Consider the following 21958-nt stretch of genomic DNA (forward strand, 5'->3'; position numbering starts at 1 on the left):
ACCACACTGTGCACCCATAATCCATTAAGGAGGGCTCACCCCCTTAGTAATCCATTAGGCAGGATTCCCCACATAGTAATTCATTAGGCAGGACCCTCCTTAGTAATTTATTAGGCAGAGTCCCCCCCTTAGAAGTTTATTAGGAAGGGCCCCCTATATGTAGTTTTTTAGGAAGGGATCCTCCTTAAAGGGGTATTCTCGTCTGGACATTCACATTCTGTTTCATTAATTTGCCATATATAAACATTTCTTCAATTAGATGTTATTAAAAAAAATGTTCCTGTGTGTAGATAATTTCTCATAAATGCAGTCATATGGTCCCTTAGAAACAAGACTGTGTCATTGGTTAAGGCCACCTCTGCTGGAGGGATTGCACAAGGAAACAAAAAGTTTCTGAATATTAAATGCCCGAGGAGTTACTGTATATCCTACAGCCGTCCTGTGGTAATGAACTCTGAATCCATGTGGTCAGGCAGGGCTCAATAGCGCATGTCTGGCCACCGCTGCCAAAATGTGGTCGTATCCGAGGAAGCTATCTGGTTTTTAAGGGACAAGATGACTACATTTATGAGAAATTATCTTCATACAGGAACATTTTTTTAATAACATCCAATTGAAGAAATGATTGCATATGGCAAATGAATTTCATTAAATGTGAATGCCCAGATGGGAATACCCCTTTAATGATTTATTAGGCAGGCCCACCCCTTTGTAAATTATTAAGCAAGGCTCAACCTTAGTAATTTATTAGGAAGGGCCCCCTTATTAATTCTCCGCCTCATCCAGTTCCTAGTAGTGGCTCTGACACTGGCCTCCTCCACGTCTTCTTCCTGCACAGCTTTAAGTGGATGATGCTGGTGCGAGGTAACTTTCCAGCGTTCCTGCATATTAACAAGCTTCACTGTAGGGGTATGTATTATACACCGGGCCAGATTAATGAGAAGTAATGAAAACTGCATTATGTGCAGTATGCTTTATGAGTGTGCAGGGTGCACCAGATTATTGAATACCGGTGCATGGTCTTCAATTATCTGACATGCCTGGCACTGCTCTGGAAGGGCACACCATCTTTTTTAGGTACACCTTTAAGCATGCGACACAGCATGCAACATAATTCTGTCAAGTCACTCTATTAAATGTGTTGCAAACTCTGACTTACACTAACCCGCCTTATGTGCACATGTGCAAGCTCTCAAGATGTTCTTTCTAGTGCAAAATCAGACATGTCGGAGCTCCAGGCCGGAGTACCCCTAACACAATCCAGATCTCAGGGGCCGGCGCTGGTGCACCAATAGTGCCAATGGCAATCTGGCCCTGCTTATATGGACACAAGGGATGCAATGTTTCTTTTTACACTATGCGACCTTCTGTCTACAGGGATAACAGGGATAAGTACAGAAGAAGTTACAGCACTCAGTAGCTCAACATGAAAAACTTATATGGACTCAATTGATGCAACGTTTTTGTCTACAGGAGGCTTTCATTTCAGTAGAATGACTTGAAGATCCAGCAGGGGATGCTGGGAGCCACCGGATTATGTAGCAGAGCCGGGAATGCCAGCGCCAATTAGGATGACGCTGGCCCTTTAAATGCAGAAGCGTTGGCGTGCGCACCCTAACTGGGGGAGCGTGGCCCAGATGAGACAGGCGTGCGGAGGACGGCATGGGAGCACCCGCAATCCGTACCAAGGATTGCAGGGGGAAACTGTGACAATCCTGTTTTTGAGCGTGGATTTTTATAGATGGTTTGCAAGGTTGGCAGTGGCACTTATCATTATTTTTACTGTTAAATATGGCTTTTCTCTGTAGCCCTAAAGCAGTGATGGCGAACCTTTTGGAGGCACAGTAGCCAAACTACAATACCCATTTACATGTCACAAAGTGCCAACATGACAATTTAAGTAGTTTCTTATTGATCCCTGCTGTATCATTGGTTTCAATCGTATTGGTATCACCAATACAATAGAAAGAAGATGGAGAAATTTGGATTGAAGATTCCCTCCAGAGTCCCCTGAAGAGAAAGAATCAGGGGACCCAGAGCAGGAGCTCCAACGACAACCCATATCTATCCACGCCTTCTCGCACCTCCTGTAGTCCTGGCAGCCAAGGATATTGCCTCAAAAACGTCCTGGGCTGTCTTGGACTACAGGAGGAAGCTTTGAGTCCTGTCTGGCAAACTCGCTGTTGCCATGAAGGCCTGGGTGCCCACAGAAAGGGCTCTGAGTGCCACTTCTGGCACCAATGCCATAGGTTCATCACACTGTCCTAAAGCAAATAAACATGTCCTTGAACTATACAGGACTGTGCTGTGTCCATTACAGTGGGACTAGAATTTTGCAGGAAAAAAACAAACAAAATAATTTGCAATGCAGGTTAACAATTTGCACAGTGGTTTAATTGCAAGGTTTATTTCTGCTCAAGTGTCACTGAAAAATACCACCTAAAGGCCACAGCAACCAGCCATCAACAATAAAAGAAAATCCAAGAAAAGCCTAATAAAAAAACACAGCATCCATGAGACCCCAAAAATATGTTGTATCCTATGGATGCTACTTGGTTCATATGATGGAATTTTCATAGTTACTGTATATAAAAGTATACATGCCAGTTTATACTGCTGTCCTTGTTGTACAAGAACAGCAGTAAAAAACATTTTTTGTTAATTCATTTATGTTAATTGCCACCACATATTGCTCAAGCAAGCATGTACGTGGTTTTCTCTAAGTACCTGCTGGTTTGTGTTTTTATCCTGGTATCAGCTTTTATCATACTGTAGAGTGAATGAACAGTGAAGGTAAAGGTATATTCACACAATGCAGCTACCTGAGGATGAGATTTTGGATATGTTTTGGAAAATGATGCACAAATAGTAAAAAAATTTTTAGAACCACATGATCACAGCTGTAGTAGTGACAGTGTTCGCTCTTGTAAATATGTCAGAAAAGTATGAACCAAACATTTCCTTCTGAAACTGACCGTATGCTGTATAAAGAGGCACAACTCAAAGATCATGAGCCCTATTTTAAAAGCTGTAGCATCTGGTATGTGCCTTTACAATATTGGTGTCTGCTTATGGGGAAGTTATTTCTAGTGTTTGTTAAAAGGAGTTGACTACCCCTGTCCAAGTGCCTTATCAGTGCACGTGGGTTCATCATTTTGGGAATATTGAGTGAGATATAGAAATCTGTCTGTGACAGAATATTGTAGCAATGTGCACTTGAAATGTGGTGCACCACATTTATTTAGGGTTTTAGACCGTTTTTAGGCAGTTTTGTGACTTGGGAGGTAAAGAAGGTGTGATCTCAGAAAAGGGGCACGGTCTCACAGTAAATGTAAAATTGTGCCACAACTAGACAAACTAATATGAGGGGCAAAGTAGAACTCCCAGTCTTAGGCTACATTCACACTACCCTGTGCCACGGCATGGCGGGCACACATCGGCGCACAAGAAAGAATCAGTCGCCCCGCCCATCTCCATAGAGATACTTAGAGCATGGCGCCATAACACAGAGAAAGATAGGACATGTTTTGCTCCGTACCGGTCTGTGCGCCCATTGCTGGCCTATTGGGGACATATATACGGCTGCAAGCTTGCGGTCGTATATACATCCCCCAATGGTTGTGTGAATGTAGCCTAAGGGTAGTTTCACATTGGTGTGTGTGCTCAGCTTCCGTTGCGCATCCATTGCATTTTATCTCTGTTGTGTTTTCATTTTGCTTCCATTTTGTCTCCACGTCCACATAAAAAAATGAAGGTTTCAAAACTGCTTTGAGAACATCACACCTAGTTTCTCAGTGTCATCAGGGGGAAAAAATCTGACAAATCATAATTTTTTTGCTCACCCATAGACTTCTACTGCCTTGTTTTGCATGATTGAAAATCATATTTCAACATTTTTTTTACACGGACAACGGATCAGTGAAAAGAAAAGCCAATATAAAACCACCCATAGAAAACAATGGCTTTGTGAGGCATCCACCAAAATCACTGAACCCTTAGACTGTCTGCACTGCTCTAGAGACTGCCACATTAAAGGGCACCTACCACCACAAATCTACCTATAAAGGTAGATTGGGTGGTAGGTGGATCAATGGGACGTGAGGATAGCCCTTTTAAGGGCTAATCCTCACGTCCCTGCACTTTTTTAATAACTTTTATTAGGTATTTATTCAAATTTACTTATGCGGCTACTGGGGCATGGAGTAGCCGCATATGAGATTACACGAGGCGGCTACTCCACGCCCCGGTAGCCACTTTACCCCTCCTACTCACCCATCTTCGGCGCGCAGCTCCGCGTAGCTGCGCGCCCTCGTCCGGCGATCCTGCCGTCTGCGCATGCGCAGAAGAGCAGGCCCGCGCCTGTTTCGGAGTAGTGACCGCGCAGGCGCGGGCCTGCTCTTCTGCGCATGCGCAGACGGCAGGATCGCCGGACGAGGGCGCGCAGCTACGCGGAGCTGCGCGGAGCTGCACGGAGCTGCGCGCTGAAGATGGGTGAGTAGGAGGGGTAAAGTGGCTACCGGGGCGTGGAGTAGCCGCCTCGTGTAATCTCATATGCGGCTACTCCACGCCCCAGTAGCCGCATAAGTAAATTTGAATAAATACCTAATAAAAGTTATTAAAAAAGTGCAGGGACGTGAGGATTAGCCCTTAAAAGGGCTATCCTCACGTCCCATTGATCCACCTACCACCCAATCTACCTTTATAGGTAGATTTGTGGTGGTAGGTTCCCTTTAATGCATCTCCACCAGTCTCTATCAGCCACAACTGCTGCATAAACTAACCTTTAACAAAATTGCTTCCTTAGTCTTACTTTTGTCAAAAAAAAAATGTAAAAAGTGTTAAAGGAATGATACTATTATTGGCTAACCAGAAAAAATGTATTTGTTGTATTTGGAGCTCACAGACCCCTTAACCAACCAGATTTACAAATGAACATCTGAGAGAAGAACACAAAATATAAGAGATGTTATACAGATGTATAAGGCCCCTTCCACCCTAGCGTTGCATTTCACGTCAGGGTGCAATGCGTGAAAAACTGACGTTTTTGGCTGTGTTTTTGTTCCATTTTTCCTTGGATTCATTAGCGTTTTTTTAAGTCAATGGGACTTTTTCAAAGGGACCATGGTTCGGGAATAAAATGTTTTATTTAATTGAAAAAGAATGTCTTCTGATAAGTGATCAGATGTATGCAAACATCTACAATCTTTTCTTCACTGTTCCGCGCGCGTATATTATCTCCCGACAAGTTAAAAGATGTGAAGAACAGTGAAGAATAGAATAAAAACAGTGAACACAGGATCATTTAAGTGAAAAACACAGTAAAGAACACAGTGAAGAATGGATTACAGATGTTCGGCACATCTGCTTACTTGTCGGGAGATACGCGCGGAACGGTGCGAACAAAATAGCATGTGAAGAACATATATATGTGTGAAGAAGACATTGCAGATGTATGGAAACATCTGCAATGTGTTCTTTACACACATATATATTGTTCTTCACATGCTATTTTGTTCGCACCGCTCCGCGCGGTGAGACTGCAAAATACTGTCGCCTTGTAGGCGTGTGGAGACTTATAGCCATTGATGCTCCACTAGAGGATTCAGGAAATATATGCAAATAAGTTTTCCATGATGGAATAAGGAAAACTGTGCCTCTTTTATCTACCTTGTGAGGCAGTTTCCTTGACATCAAGCATGACCTTCCAGAAGCCTTATGACATGATGCAGTATTAAAACCAAACCAGTATATCTATTCCAGGAGGAACAGACTCCAAACTGTAGACAGTGCTGTTTTGACCAAGTTGGGTCTTGTCACTACAGTATAGGTAACTGGGCATGCTTGATATCAAGGGAGCTGCCTTACAAGGTAGATAAAAGAGACACGGTTTTTCTTATTCCATCCAGGAAACCCAATTTGCATATTTTCCTAGAATGACTATGAAATTTTTACTATTTTTTAGTTTTTTTGTTACCTTCATATAAACTGAGAGGTAACATTTTGGCTGCAAAACTTCTTGAAACACAAATCTATATCCACAGAGGTCAGAGTCCAGCTGAAAACCATATTCAACGGTAGAGTTGTTTCTTAGCTGTTTTGCCATGAAGTTCAGCTACTGATTCATTAAACTTGTCCAATCATAAAAACATATATAATCCAACATGCATGACACATCAGAAACAATGACGAATATGAGTTAATTGCTAATTACTGGTGTTAATTAAGATAAATTACAGTAATTATATGTTCCAGATTAAAGCACTTTTAGTGAAGTAGTGCAGAGTAGTACAGTATGATCTTCACTAGTCATCACAGGTGCAGAGTTGCCACCAGGGTAAGTATAAGTGTTTTATTTTTTTTATTGGGGCCACAGACAAAGACAATATAGGGCAATTTGGGACACTAAACCACCATTCCATAAGTTGTAAAATGGTGATTATGTGTCTTGAATGGTCCAGATAAAATTATTATGCATTTAACATTAAATTATCCATTTAATATTATTACCAAAATTTGATTGCATAAATCTGTCTCATATCAGGCAGTGGGTTTGATAAACTATGCCCCTTAGAGGTTTTTTACTGGCGATAATTCAGAATAAAGCTCACCTGTCATCAGGAAAATTGGATCCAATGACATGTGCAGGAAGCATGTTATAGAGCAGGAGAAGCACAGCATATTATATATTGTCTCCTAACTGCCGATAACATGTTATAAAGTAAGAAGTCCTGAGCATTTTGTACACAGTCTCCTATCTGCAGGCACCATGTTATAGAGCAGGAGAAGCTAAGCATATTGTCCATAGTGTCCTATCTGTAGAAACTGAGGGCACATTTACTAAGGGCTGTGCGCCAGTTTTCTGTTGGACTTTACCAGCTCTTTTAGGTGCAAACTGCTTGCACAGGTATTTTAGAAGTGCATCACATGTGTGTCGCAAGCCACTCTTTTGTGGCGCGGCTTCACTAGGCATCATGCGACACAAATTAGGGGGTATTTCGGTGCTCAGTTGGACCGTGTGCCACATGTAACATGCCAAGTCTGACAGAATCATGTTGCACACCCCATGTTAAAGGTGCAGCATAAAAAAGTGGGGCAGTGCAGGGAGCGCCAGATTTTTGAAGAACGTTCGCCAAAAATCCTAAATCTGGTGCCCTCTGCACACTACACAGGCACTGTTCTTAGTAAGTGTGCCCCACTATGTTATTGAGCAGAAGAGTGAGAACCTGACCCCTGTGTACACTGTACATATTAAAAAGGGGCAAGCAAGTGGTGGTTCTTAAGGGTTCCCTCTAGCTTTAATGGTGCTGTCACACAGTGCGTTCTTCGACTGTTTCTAAACAGTCTGTTTAACTTCATTTTTCGAAGTGTAGGCAGCTTTGAAACAGATTTTAAAAAACCGCATGCATTTTCAGTCCATTTTAAAACGGACCAGGAACGGACCAAGAATGCACCGTGTGACAGCACCCTTAACTTCATCATTCTTCCAGTCTCTGCCATATTACATGAATGTTGACAATGGGTTGGGGAGGTTAGGGTTACACTGTGATCTTGGCCCTGAACATTCACCATGCTGCATTGCAGCATAATAAAAGTGAATGGTGTAGTTTTGCAACTTGCATATTGTCACGACTGTTATGTTACAGCCATATGAGATTTGTATAGTGTCATGGTTGTAGCAACCAGCAAGTTAGAACAAGAGCCCAATCACCTTCATTATGGTTTGATGCAACACGTTAAAATATAGATTTGGTTGCTTCAGGCATATATCACACCATGTAGCTCTATAGTGGTTTGCCTATCAACACTTTTAGAGGTTTCCTACCTCTCCTGAGAATGAAGCTATGTGAAAAAGTCAGAAAGCTCCCAGACACATAATTGTTGAGCGATCATGCTAAAATCAGTGGGATTTTTGGACCGGATAATAAACATACTAGTAAAAAATCAAGGATAAAGAAAAAAAAAAAAAAAAAATATATATATATATATATGTATATTTATTTATATATGTTTTAGTAATTCCATGGAAATATAAATGTTTATTATAAAAATGCACATATAGAGTTTTTTTTAATATAATATCCTCTTTAAGTTCTGCATGAAAAATGTAAATGTATCTGCTACAAAGATACTTTATAAATATTTATAAATAACATATGTGACATCTGCTAGACTATAAGATGTAGAATCTCAGCGTAACACTAGAAAGCGAAAAGGCTAGTGTGCATCATAGCAGTTCCCTCCTTCCCTGCGTGCTATCATTGCAGTGCCTGTAGAGAGGGGAAGCCCTGTGTGAGTTTACACCTCCCATACAGAAAGGGGATGGGGCAAACTTTAACTAGGACCCTGCCCCCCCCTCCACTGCAGGACCTACGCCCTTATTTACATGGGGGTGGGAGATCAACATACAGTAATGCAAGTTTTCTTCTAGACTTTCCTTCTCAGCCTTAAATTCCTGGAAAATAACAATTTGTTGGATCCACCTTTCTGCCAGGCACCTGCCTAATTGCCCTCTAATTTAGAATAAGAATGATAAGGGTGATGAGAGTAATAAACCTAATTGAAACAAAGATGTAAATGTCAAATAATAAACCAAGAGCGTGAATGGAAAGAATCATTCTGAATTGTTGTCAGGTTGTGGGTTAATATAACATTTTTTTGCAAAGATTTATGTATCTGATTTTCAACTCCAATTGACTGCATGGATTTATGCAACTTTCATTCAGACGAATGAGACCGTTGTAGAAATTCAAGTAACCAACCCTGCTTTGTGTATGTGAATCCAACCCTTAGAAAGCAGTAATTAAAATGCAGTGAGTTTCAGAAGATGCTCTTAAGTTATAGACAGATGACTTGTAGGGAAAGTTTATTCAGTAATGGTCAGGCGTTATATGATATTTATTTATATTTTTATAGTATGACAAGATGCCCCTATGTTACCACTACTAGGGGTTATCCAACTACTATAAAGATAAAGCTCAGAGGTCTTACCCAGTTTGCCATCAATGACAGTCAGGGCAATTTGATCCATAAACACCAAAGTGAAGTCCAGCTCCTGTTCCTTGCAGCGCTGCTTCAGTGCTTCCAGGATGTGCATCTGAGGATAGTCCTCCAGGATATTCCTGTCAGTCAGCAGCCACAGCATGGAGCACATGGTGAAGGCAGGGGAAGCAGCCAGAGACAAAGGTGTGCAGAGAATGAAGCCAAGCAAGGTCAGCACTGCCTTCCTGCAGCAGCAGGGCCTGTGTGTAAGCAGCTGGGATAAGAGGAGCCCAGTATACAGCATCCATGCACCATATATACACCTAAAGAGGGGGCTGGGGAAGCCTCTACCACACTTCACCATGCAAGATGCAGTGGGCAAACCCCTTGATGCAATCAGTATGGGCGGACCCTGCCCAGATCCCAGGCATACCCCACATCTGCCAGCCTCTCCCACTGCACTGCATGGACCACGTCCCCTCAGTAGGGGGCAGCCTGATCACCGGGCTCCTCTTACCTGCAGCTAATCCCGACAAATCCCAGGGAAAGGTTATTGCTAGTGATGATGGAGGAGCAGCCCGGCGAAAGCGTCGACCTATCAGACGCCAGGATTCTGACTCCAGACTGTGGGTCGGACCAATAAGAGCGCTCGGATGCGAGTCAGCGCTGGCTGGGTAGCTGAAGTAACCCCTTCTCTGCCGGAGGCTAGTGCGGCAGGGTGATGCGCCCGCATTGCGCTGTGTCCTCATGGACCCCGGCACTTAATAGTATTAGTCATTAGGTCACTCTCATTCATTTTATGCTTATTTTTTATGGGGCTCTTCTCCTCCTCCGTCAGGGAGACAATTGCACCTACATTGCTGGCTTGAAATAAAATTATGTAAAAAGTTATTTAGTTTTATCACTTATGAAAAGTCACCAACTCTGCTGGCTGTGAAGGACACATTACTTGTGATAGTCATATAGCTGTGTGAACATACTCTTCAAATAATAATACCATTTGATCATATGTTGCTTTGGGGTACATATGTTGCTTTGATTTTCCAAGGGCTTAGACCTCATGATGTATCTAACAGACAAAATGATATCAGGTCCGAATTGGCGTAGTTTTGCATAACAGCCTGCAAACATTCAGCAGTGAACGGGGCAGGAACGCCCCATGCCGGCCCACTCTATCGCCCCTACACGTAATCACGAAAATAATCACAATTTCTTGCAGTGCACAAGAAATTGCCATTAATTTAGTGCTTCTATGCCAAAAAACTGTAGTAGAAGCACTGATAAATCTTTCTCTATCTGTGTTTGGGTCATTAAGCACATAGTGGGACTGATGTATGAAGACTGGTGAGTTGCATGGAGCTGAAATCTATGCCTGGTCTGGGCTGGCATAGAATTTAGCTATAAACCATGCCAAATTTTAGGTATAGGTTATAGTACATTTGCCTGACCAAGAAGACATCCCCGTCCTGGCCCTCATTAAGGCCCCTTCCACCCTAGCGTTTTTCACGCGCGAGTTCTGCGCGTGCTTTTGACGCGCAGAACTTGCATTGCACTCTGTCCCATTGTTTCCAATGGGTCTTTCCTCATTTGCGTTGTTTTTCACGCGCGTGCTTGCGTTTGTTTTGACGCGCGTCAAAATCGCAGCATGCTCTACTTTTGCGTTTCACGCACGTTTTTCCCGCCCCATTCAAGTCTATGGAGACGCATCAAAAATGCATTGCACTCGCAAGCATTGCAAGTGCAATGCGAGTGCAATGCGTTTTAAATGAATGGGTTGCTAGGTGACATGAATAATTCCCCTGCTCGAGATCGAGCATTTAATTAAAAAAACACAGTGAAGAACAGTGAAGAATAGAATAAAAACAGTGAACACAGTGAACACAGGATCATTTAAGTGAAAAACACAGTAAAGAACACAGTGAAGAATAGATTACAGATATTCGGCACATTTGCTTACTTGTCGGGAGATACGCGCGGAGCGGTGCGAACAAAATAGCATGTGAAGAACAATATATATGTGTGTAAAGAACACATTGCAGATGTTTCCATACATCTGTGTTCACTGTGTTCACTGTTTTTATTCTATTCTTCACTGTTCTTCACATCTGCTAACTTGTCGGGAGATAATATACGCGCGTGGAACAGTGAAGAAAAGATTGTAGATGTTTGCATACATCTGCTATCTTATCAGAAGACATTCTTTTTCAATTAAATAAAACATTTTATTCCCGAACCTTGGTCCCTTTGAAAAAGTCCCATTGACTTAAAAAAACGTGCGTTAAAAACGCACCGAAAACGCAAAAAAACGCGAACAACACGTGCGTGAAAAACGCTAATGACTCCATGGAAAAATGGAACAAAAACGCAGCCAAAAACGTCAGTTTTTCACGCATTGCACCCTGACGTGAAATGCAACGCTAGTGTGGAAGGGGCCTAATTCTTGCAATGCAGAGTTAAATTAAAAAAACTGGCATTGTGGTAAAAAAGGGACCAAAAAGTTTCAAATTCCATGAGGAGCACCAGGATTTGTGAATTTTTCAATCCTTGTATGCCAAAAAAAAGACATAATGGGGCACATTTACTAAGGGCCCGCACACCACATTTCCGTCGGGTTTCCCGATTATTTCCACATTTAACAGGGGTTTTTATCATTTAGCATTACAAACTCCGAGCATCTTGAACTGGACTGCTCTCCAGACTTCTCTTCAAGAAATCAAGGCCACTGATATGTAACCACATACCTCAGAGCATGCCTTTACGTGGACAATCAGAGTCGCCTAGCATAACCCATAAAAAGAATGGTTCAGGGGTATTAACCCTTCTTTGTTTGTATATTTGGAAAAATCTAATAAAAACATTTGTAAAAAAAAAATTATTTTCTTGATAAGATCTGGCTTGTGAAGTGATCTGAAACATGAGATTCTTATCATGTCAACATGTGTATATTTACTATAGAACCAAAGATAGGGCTGTCTGAAGTGACAGTCCACCCGGAGCTTCGGAACTTGACTCATCTCTGACAAAATATGACTCTTCTCTGCTCATTTTCACATGCCATTCAAGGATATTTTTTTTTTCATAAGTAAACAGGTGAGATTTAACATAATTTCATATTCTACCTTAGTAGGCTGGTAGTTTAATGGGATAAGTTGCAATGCTAGGTTCCCTTTAAACATTTGGGGAACATTTATCATATGTTGGCACGCAACAACATTCGCCGAATGTATCAGGAGTCTGCGACCTTTTGATAAATCCTCCCCACCAAACTGCCAGAGAGGACAGAGAAGTCACTGGGAAATGCTACTAATTTAAGGCATGACTGCTTGTTTTAAGGCGTATAAGATGTGATAAAGTCCCCTCCTTTAGCTGCTAAATGATGTGACTAAGAAAATCACATGATCAACCATAACTTTTAGACCCTGTAAGATGGCAGACCAAGTGTGTATTGTAAAGCCCCTGGCTGCCATAGCAATCCATTGGAGCCCGATATGTGTGTAACACAGAGTATGGTAATAATGGTATAGTATAATAGTATAATGGGATCTCCTTCAGTCACTGCATATAAGGGGTTACAGTTGCAGCTGATAAATTACTATGATAAAACACTCAACATTTGATTCTCCTCTATCATTCACAGGTTATGAGAAGCACTTTACATATATGGTGTTTGGAAGGGGTTAAATCCTGTCGTCCTGTCATATGTGATGAACACACAAGTGCACTGCTCCTTAGAGTTGGGAACAACGTGATGCAAGGGTTTATACTCCTCATCCCCCTTGCAATCTGATATTGATTACCTGCTATCCAAAGAATAGATATCAATATTAAATTCCAAGAAAAACCCCTTAATTGGATTTGGAAAGGTTATTAGAGCATTAAGTGTCACTAGAAGGACCATGATCAATAACCTGTACTTGGAGATTGGCTACAAATTCCATCTTTAGATTTAAATGACCAGCATGTGTATAAATAAAGATATGCTGCTATATATTCCCCATTAAATTAGAGATCTAGATGTTAGAGGCTTTATATACTGTGAACAGTTGTCATCTGAGAACCTTTCCAGGAATTATACATAACAGACATAAAATGTAACACTTATGGAGTCCAAAAAAATACAGCACAAATAGGTGAAATCTTTTAGGTTTGCAGTTACATCTGGAAAATGTCCCTAAATGTCATGGAGTGCCATGTGGAATCAATGTACATGTCAGGAATGTAAGCACCAGTCTCACTCTCCGTTCATGGAAAATAAGTTCATGTCCAAAAAAGTAAAAACAAACATTCCTTCAACCTCTCTGTTGCATTTTAGGTAAGTACATTCTGTTGATTTTCTATTGTTTCTCAATGTTTTTTTTTAAATTATTATTCTGGCAATGACTTTAGTTGACATTTCTACTTTTGGTTAGTATGCAGATTCAGGATCAGAGCAGCACATTACAGCTCCACTTCTGTAGTAGTGTACAGGAAATCCCCGGGTTAAGTACAAGATAGGTTCCATGGGTTTGTTCTTAAGTTGAATTTGTATGCAAGTGTATATTTTATAATTGTAGATTCAGAAAAAAATGTTTTGGCCCACAGTGACAATTGTGGTTTCCAATTGTTTGCTGTAATTGGACCAAGGATTATCAGTAAAGCTTCATTACAGACACCTTACAGCTGATCATTGCTGCCTGGGACTATATTAAAGCCTTTAGGGAGCTTCACCAGAGGTCACAGTGGGCAGAGGAGTCCGTCTTTCACAAGGGGTAGTCTGTAAGCCGGGTGAACCGGGTTATTGCAGCTCAGTTAAAACTTTTGTTAATCTATAAGTTATCCATATCCAAATCCTGCAACAACCTTTTGATTACCCCCCATAAAGGAAATATATTACCAAAAACAAGCATGATAAACCAGGGATAATTACTCATAGATCTGTACACCGTGACTGTGGTAGACTTCTTATATTTCTTATCCACAGCCTCCTTCTTTCTAAAATCATCTTTTAAAATTATACTTCTGGAGGGCTCCTGGGAGTGTTTCCATAGCCCCTCCATGCTTCACAAGCTGTTACACTGTCTATCCTCCCCCCTTCTCCGTTATCACTTCCCCCTGCCTCTGTCTGCTGAAATCTCACACTGTGGGAGGGGGTAACGTTCCTGCACAATGTAACAGTCTGTGAAGCTTCAGCATGGAGGGGATTTGGTATTGCCTCCAGACCCTTTCAGGCTCATTAGCATAATTTTAAAATTTGTTTTTAGACAGAAGGAGTACATGGATAATACATATAAGAGGATTAGCAAAGTTACAGTGCCTGGTTCTATGAGTAAGGGTTCTTTCACACCGGCATTGTTTTTTTCACATCTGTGGTTCAGTAATTTTCACAGATACCTTATAGAGCCATTCAATGGGTATTTTTACATGTTATTTGAATAGAATAGTCTATGGGTCCGCAAAAAAAAAAAAAAGATGACAAATCCATTTTTTTTTCAATTATGAGGTTGGAAAACCAGGTGTTACAGTGGGTACGGTAATCAAAACTGCTGAGCGGTCTTTATAAATCTGCCGCCCCTGCACTATTCTGAAAATGTGCACCTTTTTGTTTTGGTGCAGTTTTTTCGTGCTTCAGAATTGTGGAGCAGACAGAATTGTGGCACACCTCAGTAATAAAGTGGAGCAAACTGTGACTAAGCACTAACACATTTTTTTCCTATCTTATTGGACACAGTGCAGCCGCGACACTAAACTCGTGCAGACATTTTTTATTTCTCGTAGTCTGGGAGTCCTTCATGTGTGTTTTATTGCAAACTGCATGTAGGCTTTCATATGTTTTGCCCTGAGGAGATGCTTCTGTGAGCGAGGAAGCCCCAACTGGTGGAAGAACGTAGTGATAGGTGACTTTCTAGAACTTTCTCCCATCTCCATACTGCATCTCTGGAGCTCAGGCACAGTGATCTTGGGGTTCTTCTTTTCCTCTCTCACCAAGGATCTTCTCCCATGATTGATTAGTTTGGCCGGACAGCCAGTTGAAGGGAGAGTTGAGGTCATCCCAAACTTTTCCCATGTTAAGGATTATAGAGGCCACTGTGCTCTTAGGAAGCTTGAGTGCTGCAGAAATTATTTTGTAACCGTGGCCAGATCTGTGCCTTTTCATAATTCTGTCATAATAATCTTTCATTATCAAGTCTAATCAGTTTAATTAAACACAGCTGGGCTCCAATGAAGAAGTAGAACCATCTCAAGGATCATCAGAAGGAAATTGACAGTATGTGAGTTAAATATGAGTGTCACAGCAAAGGGTCTGAATACTTATGAACCTGTGATATTTCCATTTTTCTTGTTGAATACATTTGCAAAAATATCTTCACTTCAGTTTTCTTTCTGTCAAGATAGGGTGTAGAGTTTACATTAATGAACAAACAAAATACCAATTGGCTGCAATGAAAAAGAGTGAAAAATATAAAGGGGACTGAATACTTTCCGTACCCACTGTATGTTTTCTAACCAATGTTAAAGCCTTCAGTTTTTGGGTTTTTTTTTGCAGACGTGAAAAAAAAGGAACAACATAAGCATCACGGACATAATGTAAACAGAAATGGAAGCAAAACAGAGACAACACACAAGAGATGTGAATCCACTCTAAGTGTTGGTAGAGATGAGCGGACCTGGATGAAAACATCGCGTCTACTCATCTCTAGTCCTTGGTTTATCATGCTTGACTTTGAAAGAGCCTCTAAATATACAAGCAGTCCCTGGGTTGCGTACAAGATAGGTTCCATAGGTTTGTTCTTAAGTTGAACTTGTATGTAAGTCGAAACTGTATATTTTATAATGGTAGATCCAGACAAAAAAAATTGGCGAACCAAATATTATCAAGAAAGCTTTATTACAGACACCTTACAGCTGATCATTGCAGCCTGGGAATACAGTATAGCATCCAGAGAGTTTCCCCAGAGGTCACACAGGGCAGGGAGGTCCGTCTTTAACTAGGGGTCATCTGTAACTTGGATGTTCTTAAGTAGAGGACCGCCTGTGCTTTATAGTAACTGAAGTCATTCTCAGAGTGTATGTGAATATGGATTTAAAGGAAATCTACCATTTGTTTTTATGCATTGTGAGCCAATCATAGCTTGAGAATGCTGTGTCTACACTGATGCAGAAACATATCTTGTTTACTCCCTGACCCGAGTGGTTTTGCTAAAAAAAAATAAATTATAAAATTCAGGACTTTGGGGAAGCTGGGTGCATACTGGATAACACATCACATGGAGCTTCCTGAACTGTCCAGACAGGACTAATCAAACTCAGCTGGATGATTCATACACAAAAGCTGGGGGATGGTGCAGTGACTGATTACTTCTGCATGTCAGGAACAACACAGTGATTGCATATTCTCAGGACAAGGCTTTAGCAGCGCATAATTAGGGTGATGAGAAGTGCCGAGGCAGCCACAGGAGCGACAGAGCCTCATTATCATAATTTTAGAATTGTTCTTGCAGCAAAACCACTTGGTGCAGGGATTAAACAAGATATGTTTCTGCATCAGTGTAGCTACAGCATTCTCAAAGTATGTTAGGTTCATAATGCATAAAACAAATGTCAGATTTCCTTTAAGTTACCATATCCCTGTCATAAACATGAAGTGGTATGTCATCCTCTGGAGACACATAAATTCTCTGCACAATGGAGAAGCAGAAATTCACCCCAACTCATGTGACCATCTGAAGTAAAAAAAAAAGTAGTAGATGAGTGATGGCAAAAGAAAATCTGTTGATTAGGGACATGGTTTAAAGCAGTGGTCGCATTAACACCTGTGCAAACATCTATGACACTTGTACAGGCAGTTTTACTCCTCCAAAAAACGCTCATGTAGACTTATTGGTTTTCTCATTATTTTTTAGCAGTTTTCTACTCTTTCTTTCCGTCGTGGCCATTAGCTGCAACTGCTTGCTGCAGCTCGTGGCCCCAATGATAGGTAATGTGACCGGAGCAGTGTCATTCAGTATTAGCCACTGGGACGCAGGGTCACATGACGTTGTACTGCAGCCAGGAGGACCCTGTCCGTCCCCATGGCATTGTGCGCAATACACACAGAGCCATTGGCAGGATCGTGCTGTCACACTGACAGCCCAATTCTGTCCTGTGACAGAGAGCTTATATAATCAGTCCCCTGTCACAGCAGTCCCCGAACACATACTAAGCTCTGTGCCCGCAGAAGGATCTCATGATGTCACTGATGTGAGGTCACTGGGATTCCCTAAACAGGGTCGTGTGAAGCATGCAGGGGAGATACAATGTGCATCTTCTCTGCATGTTGGTATATACAGATCACTGATAACAATGATCTGATGGAACTTTAACATTAGATAATAATAATTCTTTATTTATATAGCGCACACAGATTACGCAGCGCTGCACAGAGCTCTCCAAATCAGTCCCTGTCCCCAATGGGGCTCACAGTATATTTTGGAGTGTGGCAGGAAACCAGAGGACCCAGAGGAAACCCACGATCACTGTTATATGTAATCTGTATTAAAAAAAACACAATTTCAATCATTTTTTTCTTTTAATAAATAAATACAATTTTTCAAAAGGCTACAAGTATATCCAACACATCAACCATCTAGGGCAGTGATGGTGAACCTTTTACAGACAGAGTGCCCAAACTACAAACAAAATCCACTTATTTACTGTGAAGTGCCAACATGGAATTTTACACAGTAACTTACTGCTACCTGTTCTTTCACATCTTTCAATTGTATCGGCCACCAAAGCAGTTGACAGAAGGAGGGCAAATTCAAACTCTCGGTGTAGCTTCTTTCCAGGGTCTCTCTGTACAGGAAGTATGGTGGGTCCAGCAGGATGACCTCCAAAGATAATGCAGTTCTGTCAACGCCTTCTTTTTTTTGATCAAATAAATTTTTTATTGAAAACCAGACATTAGTTTTCCATTTTTTGCATTTAAACAACATAAACATTACAACAAAGCCCCCCCAACCCCCACCCCTTTCCCTCCCTACCCCTGCTTGGTGAGCGAATTGTCCACATTCCAGTATAACCCTTGCAATCGCAGAAAATCCATAATAGAATGTCAACACCTTCTTACTTTCCCGCAGTTCCAAACAGCCAATAGTGTCACTTTAAAAAAGCGCTGAGAGCTGCATCTGTTAAGTTGAAGATTAAGTATTTGGTGAACTCTATCCTTGGACAATGGCCTGAGTGCCCGCAGAAAGGGCTCAGAGTGCCACCTCTGGCACCTGTGCCATAGGTTCGCCACCACTGATCTAGGGTCTGCAGCATCAGCCATCGCCTGGTCTGGGGAGGAATACGATCATAGCCATAGTCTGGTCTGGGAAGGTCGGCGGACTCAGCTATAGTTTGATCTGGGAAGGTTGGTGGATTCAGCCATAGTCTGGTCTGATGATGTTGGTGACCTCAGCTACACTGTGATGTATCCGCCACGGAGCGTGAAGGGGTTAAAAGGATCCTGTCATCAGAAATTGGTCTAATAAGCCACTAGCAGTATGTAGGTTTTATGAAGTCAATGAGGTAGAGAGTTTTACACTAAATTCAAACTTTCCCTGTCTTACAAACCCCAGTCACTATAATTGATGGTCCTGTGTCCAGAAAAATCATTGATCTCATCTCTTGAAGTCCGATTGTGTTGCAGATCCCGTCAGAGTCTGATCAGGGTTTGTTCAGTGAAAAACTGACATTTTGCATCAGTTTTCAGCCAGAGTTTGTTTAGTGTCTCAGTGGACCCCTGAGGAAGCTATGATAAAGTTCAAAGAGCTTGCATTCTCATACCACAAGGTAACGTGAGTATGTTAACATATTTGTAAACTTATTTGTAAACTTGCATAAGCATAATCACAGTCCATCCTTTGAAGGTCCTTTAAAACAACTCAAGTATCCTGGTGCATGGACGGAGACCCTAACTCAAGCAGACGCCTCCCGAAAGTGCTATGAGCACTCTGCTATGACGTTTCGGGGGTCACGCCCCCCTACTCAGACATGACCCCGAAACGTCACAGCACAATGCTCACAGCACTTTCGGGAGGCATCTGCTTGAGTTAGGGTCTCCGTCCATGCACCATGATACGTTAATAGTATGGACTGTGATTATGCTTATGCAAGTTTACAAATAAGTTTACAAATATGTTTACATACTCACGCTAGCTTGTGGTCTGAAGTTGCAAGCTCTTTGAACTTTATCATAGTGAATATATGGTCAGCACCAGGATATGTGAGTTGTTTAACCGGTTAAGGACTGGGCCCTTTCCTGTTTTTTCATGTCCATTTTTCACTCCCCACCTTCAAAAATCTATAACTTTTTTATTTTTACACGTAAAGAGCTGTGTGATGGCTTGTTTTCTGCATAACAAATTGCACTTCATAGTGATGGTATTAAATATTCCATGCCATGTACTCGGAAGTGGGGAAAAAAATCCAAATGCAGTGAAAATGGTGAAAAAACGCATTTGCGCCATTTTCTTGTGGGCTTGGATATTACGTCTTTCACTGAGCGCCCCAAATGACATGTCTACTTTATTCTTTGGGTCGCTACGATTAAGGGGTTGTATAGGTTTTATAATGTTTTCATACATTTACAAAAATTAAAACCTCCTGTACAAAAATTATTTTTTTGATTTTGCCAACTTCTGGCACTAATAACTTTTTTATACTTTGGTGTACGGAGCTGTGGGTGGTGTATTTTTTTGCGAAATTTGATAATATTTTCAATGATATCATTTTTAGGACTGTACGACCTTTTGATCACTTTTTATAGATTTTTTTATATTTTTCAAAATGGCAAAAAAGTGCCATTTTCGACTTTGGGCGCTATTTTCCGTTACGGGGTTAAACGCATTGAAAAACCGTTATCATATTTTGATAGATCGGGCATTTTCGGACGCGTCGATACCTAATGTGTTTATGATTTTTACTGTTTATTTATATTTATGTCAGTTCTAGGGAAAGGGGGGTGATTTGAAATTTTAGTTTTTTTTATTATATATTTTTTTTTTTAAACTTTTTTTTATTTTTATTATCTTTCAGACTCCCTAGGGTACTTTAACCCTAGGTTGTCTGATCGATCCTATCATATACTGCCATACTACAGTATATGGGGATTTTCCTCCTCATTCATTACAATGTGCTATCAGCACATTGTAATGAAGGGGTTAAAACGAAATAGCCTCGGGTCTTCGGAAGACCCGAGGCTACCATGGAGACGGATCGCCGCCCCCCCGATGACATCACGGGGAGCGGCGATCCCAGGTAAGATGACGGCGCCCATGCTATCTTTTTGAGGCTGCCGGCAGCTTTGCCGGCAGCCATCGCTGTGAAAACACCTGCGATCGGTGCTAGCACCGATCGCGGGTGTTACCGGTAAGCCTTTGCTGCAATATGCAGCAAAGACTTACCGGCTATGGAGAGGGCTCAGCCCGTGAGCCCTCTCCATGCAGCGCGACCCGACCACCGCCGTGAATACACGGCAGGCGGTCGCGAAGTGGTTAAAAGGACATTCAAAGGATGGACTGTGATTATGCTTATGCAAGTTTACAAATATGTTAACATACTCACGTTACCTTGTGGTCTGAGAATGCAAGCTCTTTGAAATTTATCATAGTGAATATGTGGTCAATTTATTAAAAAATGTGAATGTTTTACGAGAAATTGTGAAGTAAAAGGAAGATTTTATTCAGAAAACTTGTGTGGTCAGTTGCTTTTGGACACTATTCATTTGATGCATTTGGGGAGTGAAGGAGAGCTCCTAGTCCTAGAACACATCACAGATTAATATTAGCTCCACCCTTTACGTATTTGTTGTGTCCCCTGAGGAAGTTACCACGAGGTAGCGATACGCGTGGGACATCTATCCCCAGCACCCCGCTCTCATGGCCTGAGCATTTAGGTATACAACTTTCTTATTTGTACATGGTTTTGTGCTGATCCTTGAATTGTGTGTCCATCCATTATTGTGTTTCACCCCTCTTTTTGTTGTTATCCTGCATTTGTATGGACTTGTCAAAAGATTTGATTAGCTCACCATTTATAATATTTATTTCTGTACATTGTTGTATACTATATTGTGGCTAGTAGGGGGAGCTGGAGTTCCGGGAACAGTGCACATTATCATGTGTCCAGTACTTTCCCGAGGATGTCATTCATTTGTGACTTCGTTCACAATTTTTAAAGGTTTTTAAGCATGTTTTGTGGTGTATTTTTCTATTAATAAAGATATTATTTGCTTGATCTATTTTTCATGCCTCTGTTCTTTTTGTGGCTTGTTTTGGCATGTTTTGATCAGTGGTTATTGTTGGGCGGTGCTGGTCCACCTCTTGGGTTAAAAGTGGAGTGGTGTGGGGGTGACTTACTGGCCTGAGGCTCATATTATATATTTAATAGGGAGACGTTCAGGAGCCAGAATAGCCGGCTCTTCTTACTGAGCGGAGCCTAATAATCCAGCTCACTAGAAAGCACCAGACTTCCCATCACTACATAGATCCTCCTGATAAATCCGTCAGGCGCCGCAGGACGGGGATTGTATCATATGATGGTGCAGCGTGCGCCAGCGTATGATAAATCCCCCTATAGATCGATGATTTGTTGTAACAAATGTTAAAAATGGACAGGAACTGACATGTCTTAACTTATGTTCAGTTTATCAGATTATTTATCATCTGTTTTAAATGTTTTAACCAAGATAAATTACGTACATTCTAGAGGTGGTGTGAACGTCCGGTAAAAATAATGCTTAATAAATGAACAGTGGTCTTAACTGGGCCTAAGAGGCTGATAATTTTCGGTAGAGGCAGCTCAGGAATCGGGAAAAGCTGTTTTTTTTACCCACCTCAATCATAAACTAAATAAACACCAGAAACTATCCCTGACCATCCACACATGGTTTAATGGTTTGACTGTCCTTTCCTTGCTCCGGGGAATAGGAATTCAGTGTTTTGTCCTTGTCAATAAAGATGACAGAGTTTGAAGCCAC

At 41.4% G+C, this 21958-nt stretch overlaps 1 protein-coding gene across 1 annotated transcript in view; it reads right to left on the reverse strand.

Annotated features, from left to right (window-relative positions):
* RIMKLA (ribosomal modification protein rimK like family member A) overlaps positions 1–9551 on the reverse strand; it is a 34002-nt gene extending 24451 nt beyond the window's left edge. Inside the window, exon 1 of the mRNA XM_072156125.1 lies at positions 8989–9551. Within this exon, the coding sequence (XP_072012226.1) occupies positions 8989–9343 (355 nt within the window). The 5' untranslated portion in view covers positions 9344–9551. The remainder of the gene's footprint in view (positions 1–8988) is intronic.
* Positions 9552–21958: the final 12407 nt, after the last annotated feature.

The sequence above is a fragment of the Engystomops pustulosus genome, chromosome 6 (assembly GCF_040894005.1).
Source record: "Engystomops pustulosus chromosome 6, aEngPut4.maternal, whole genome shotgun sequence".
Classification (NCBI taxonomy): domain Eukaryota; kingdom Metazoa; phylum Chordata; class Amphibia; order Anura; family Leptodactylidae; genus Engystomops; species Engystomops pustulosus.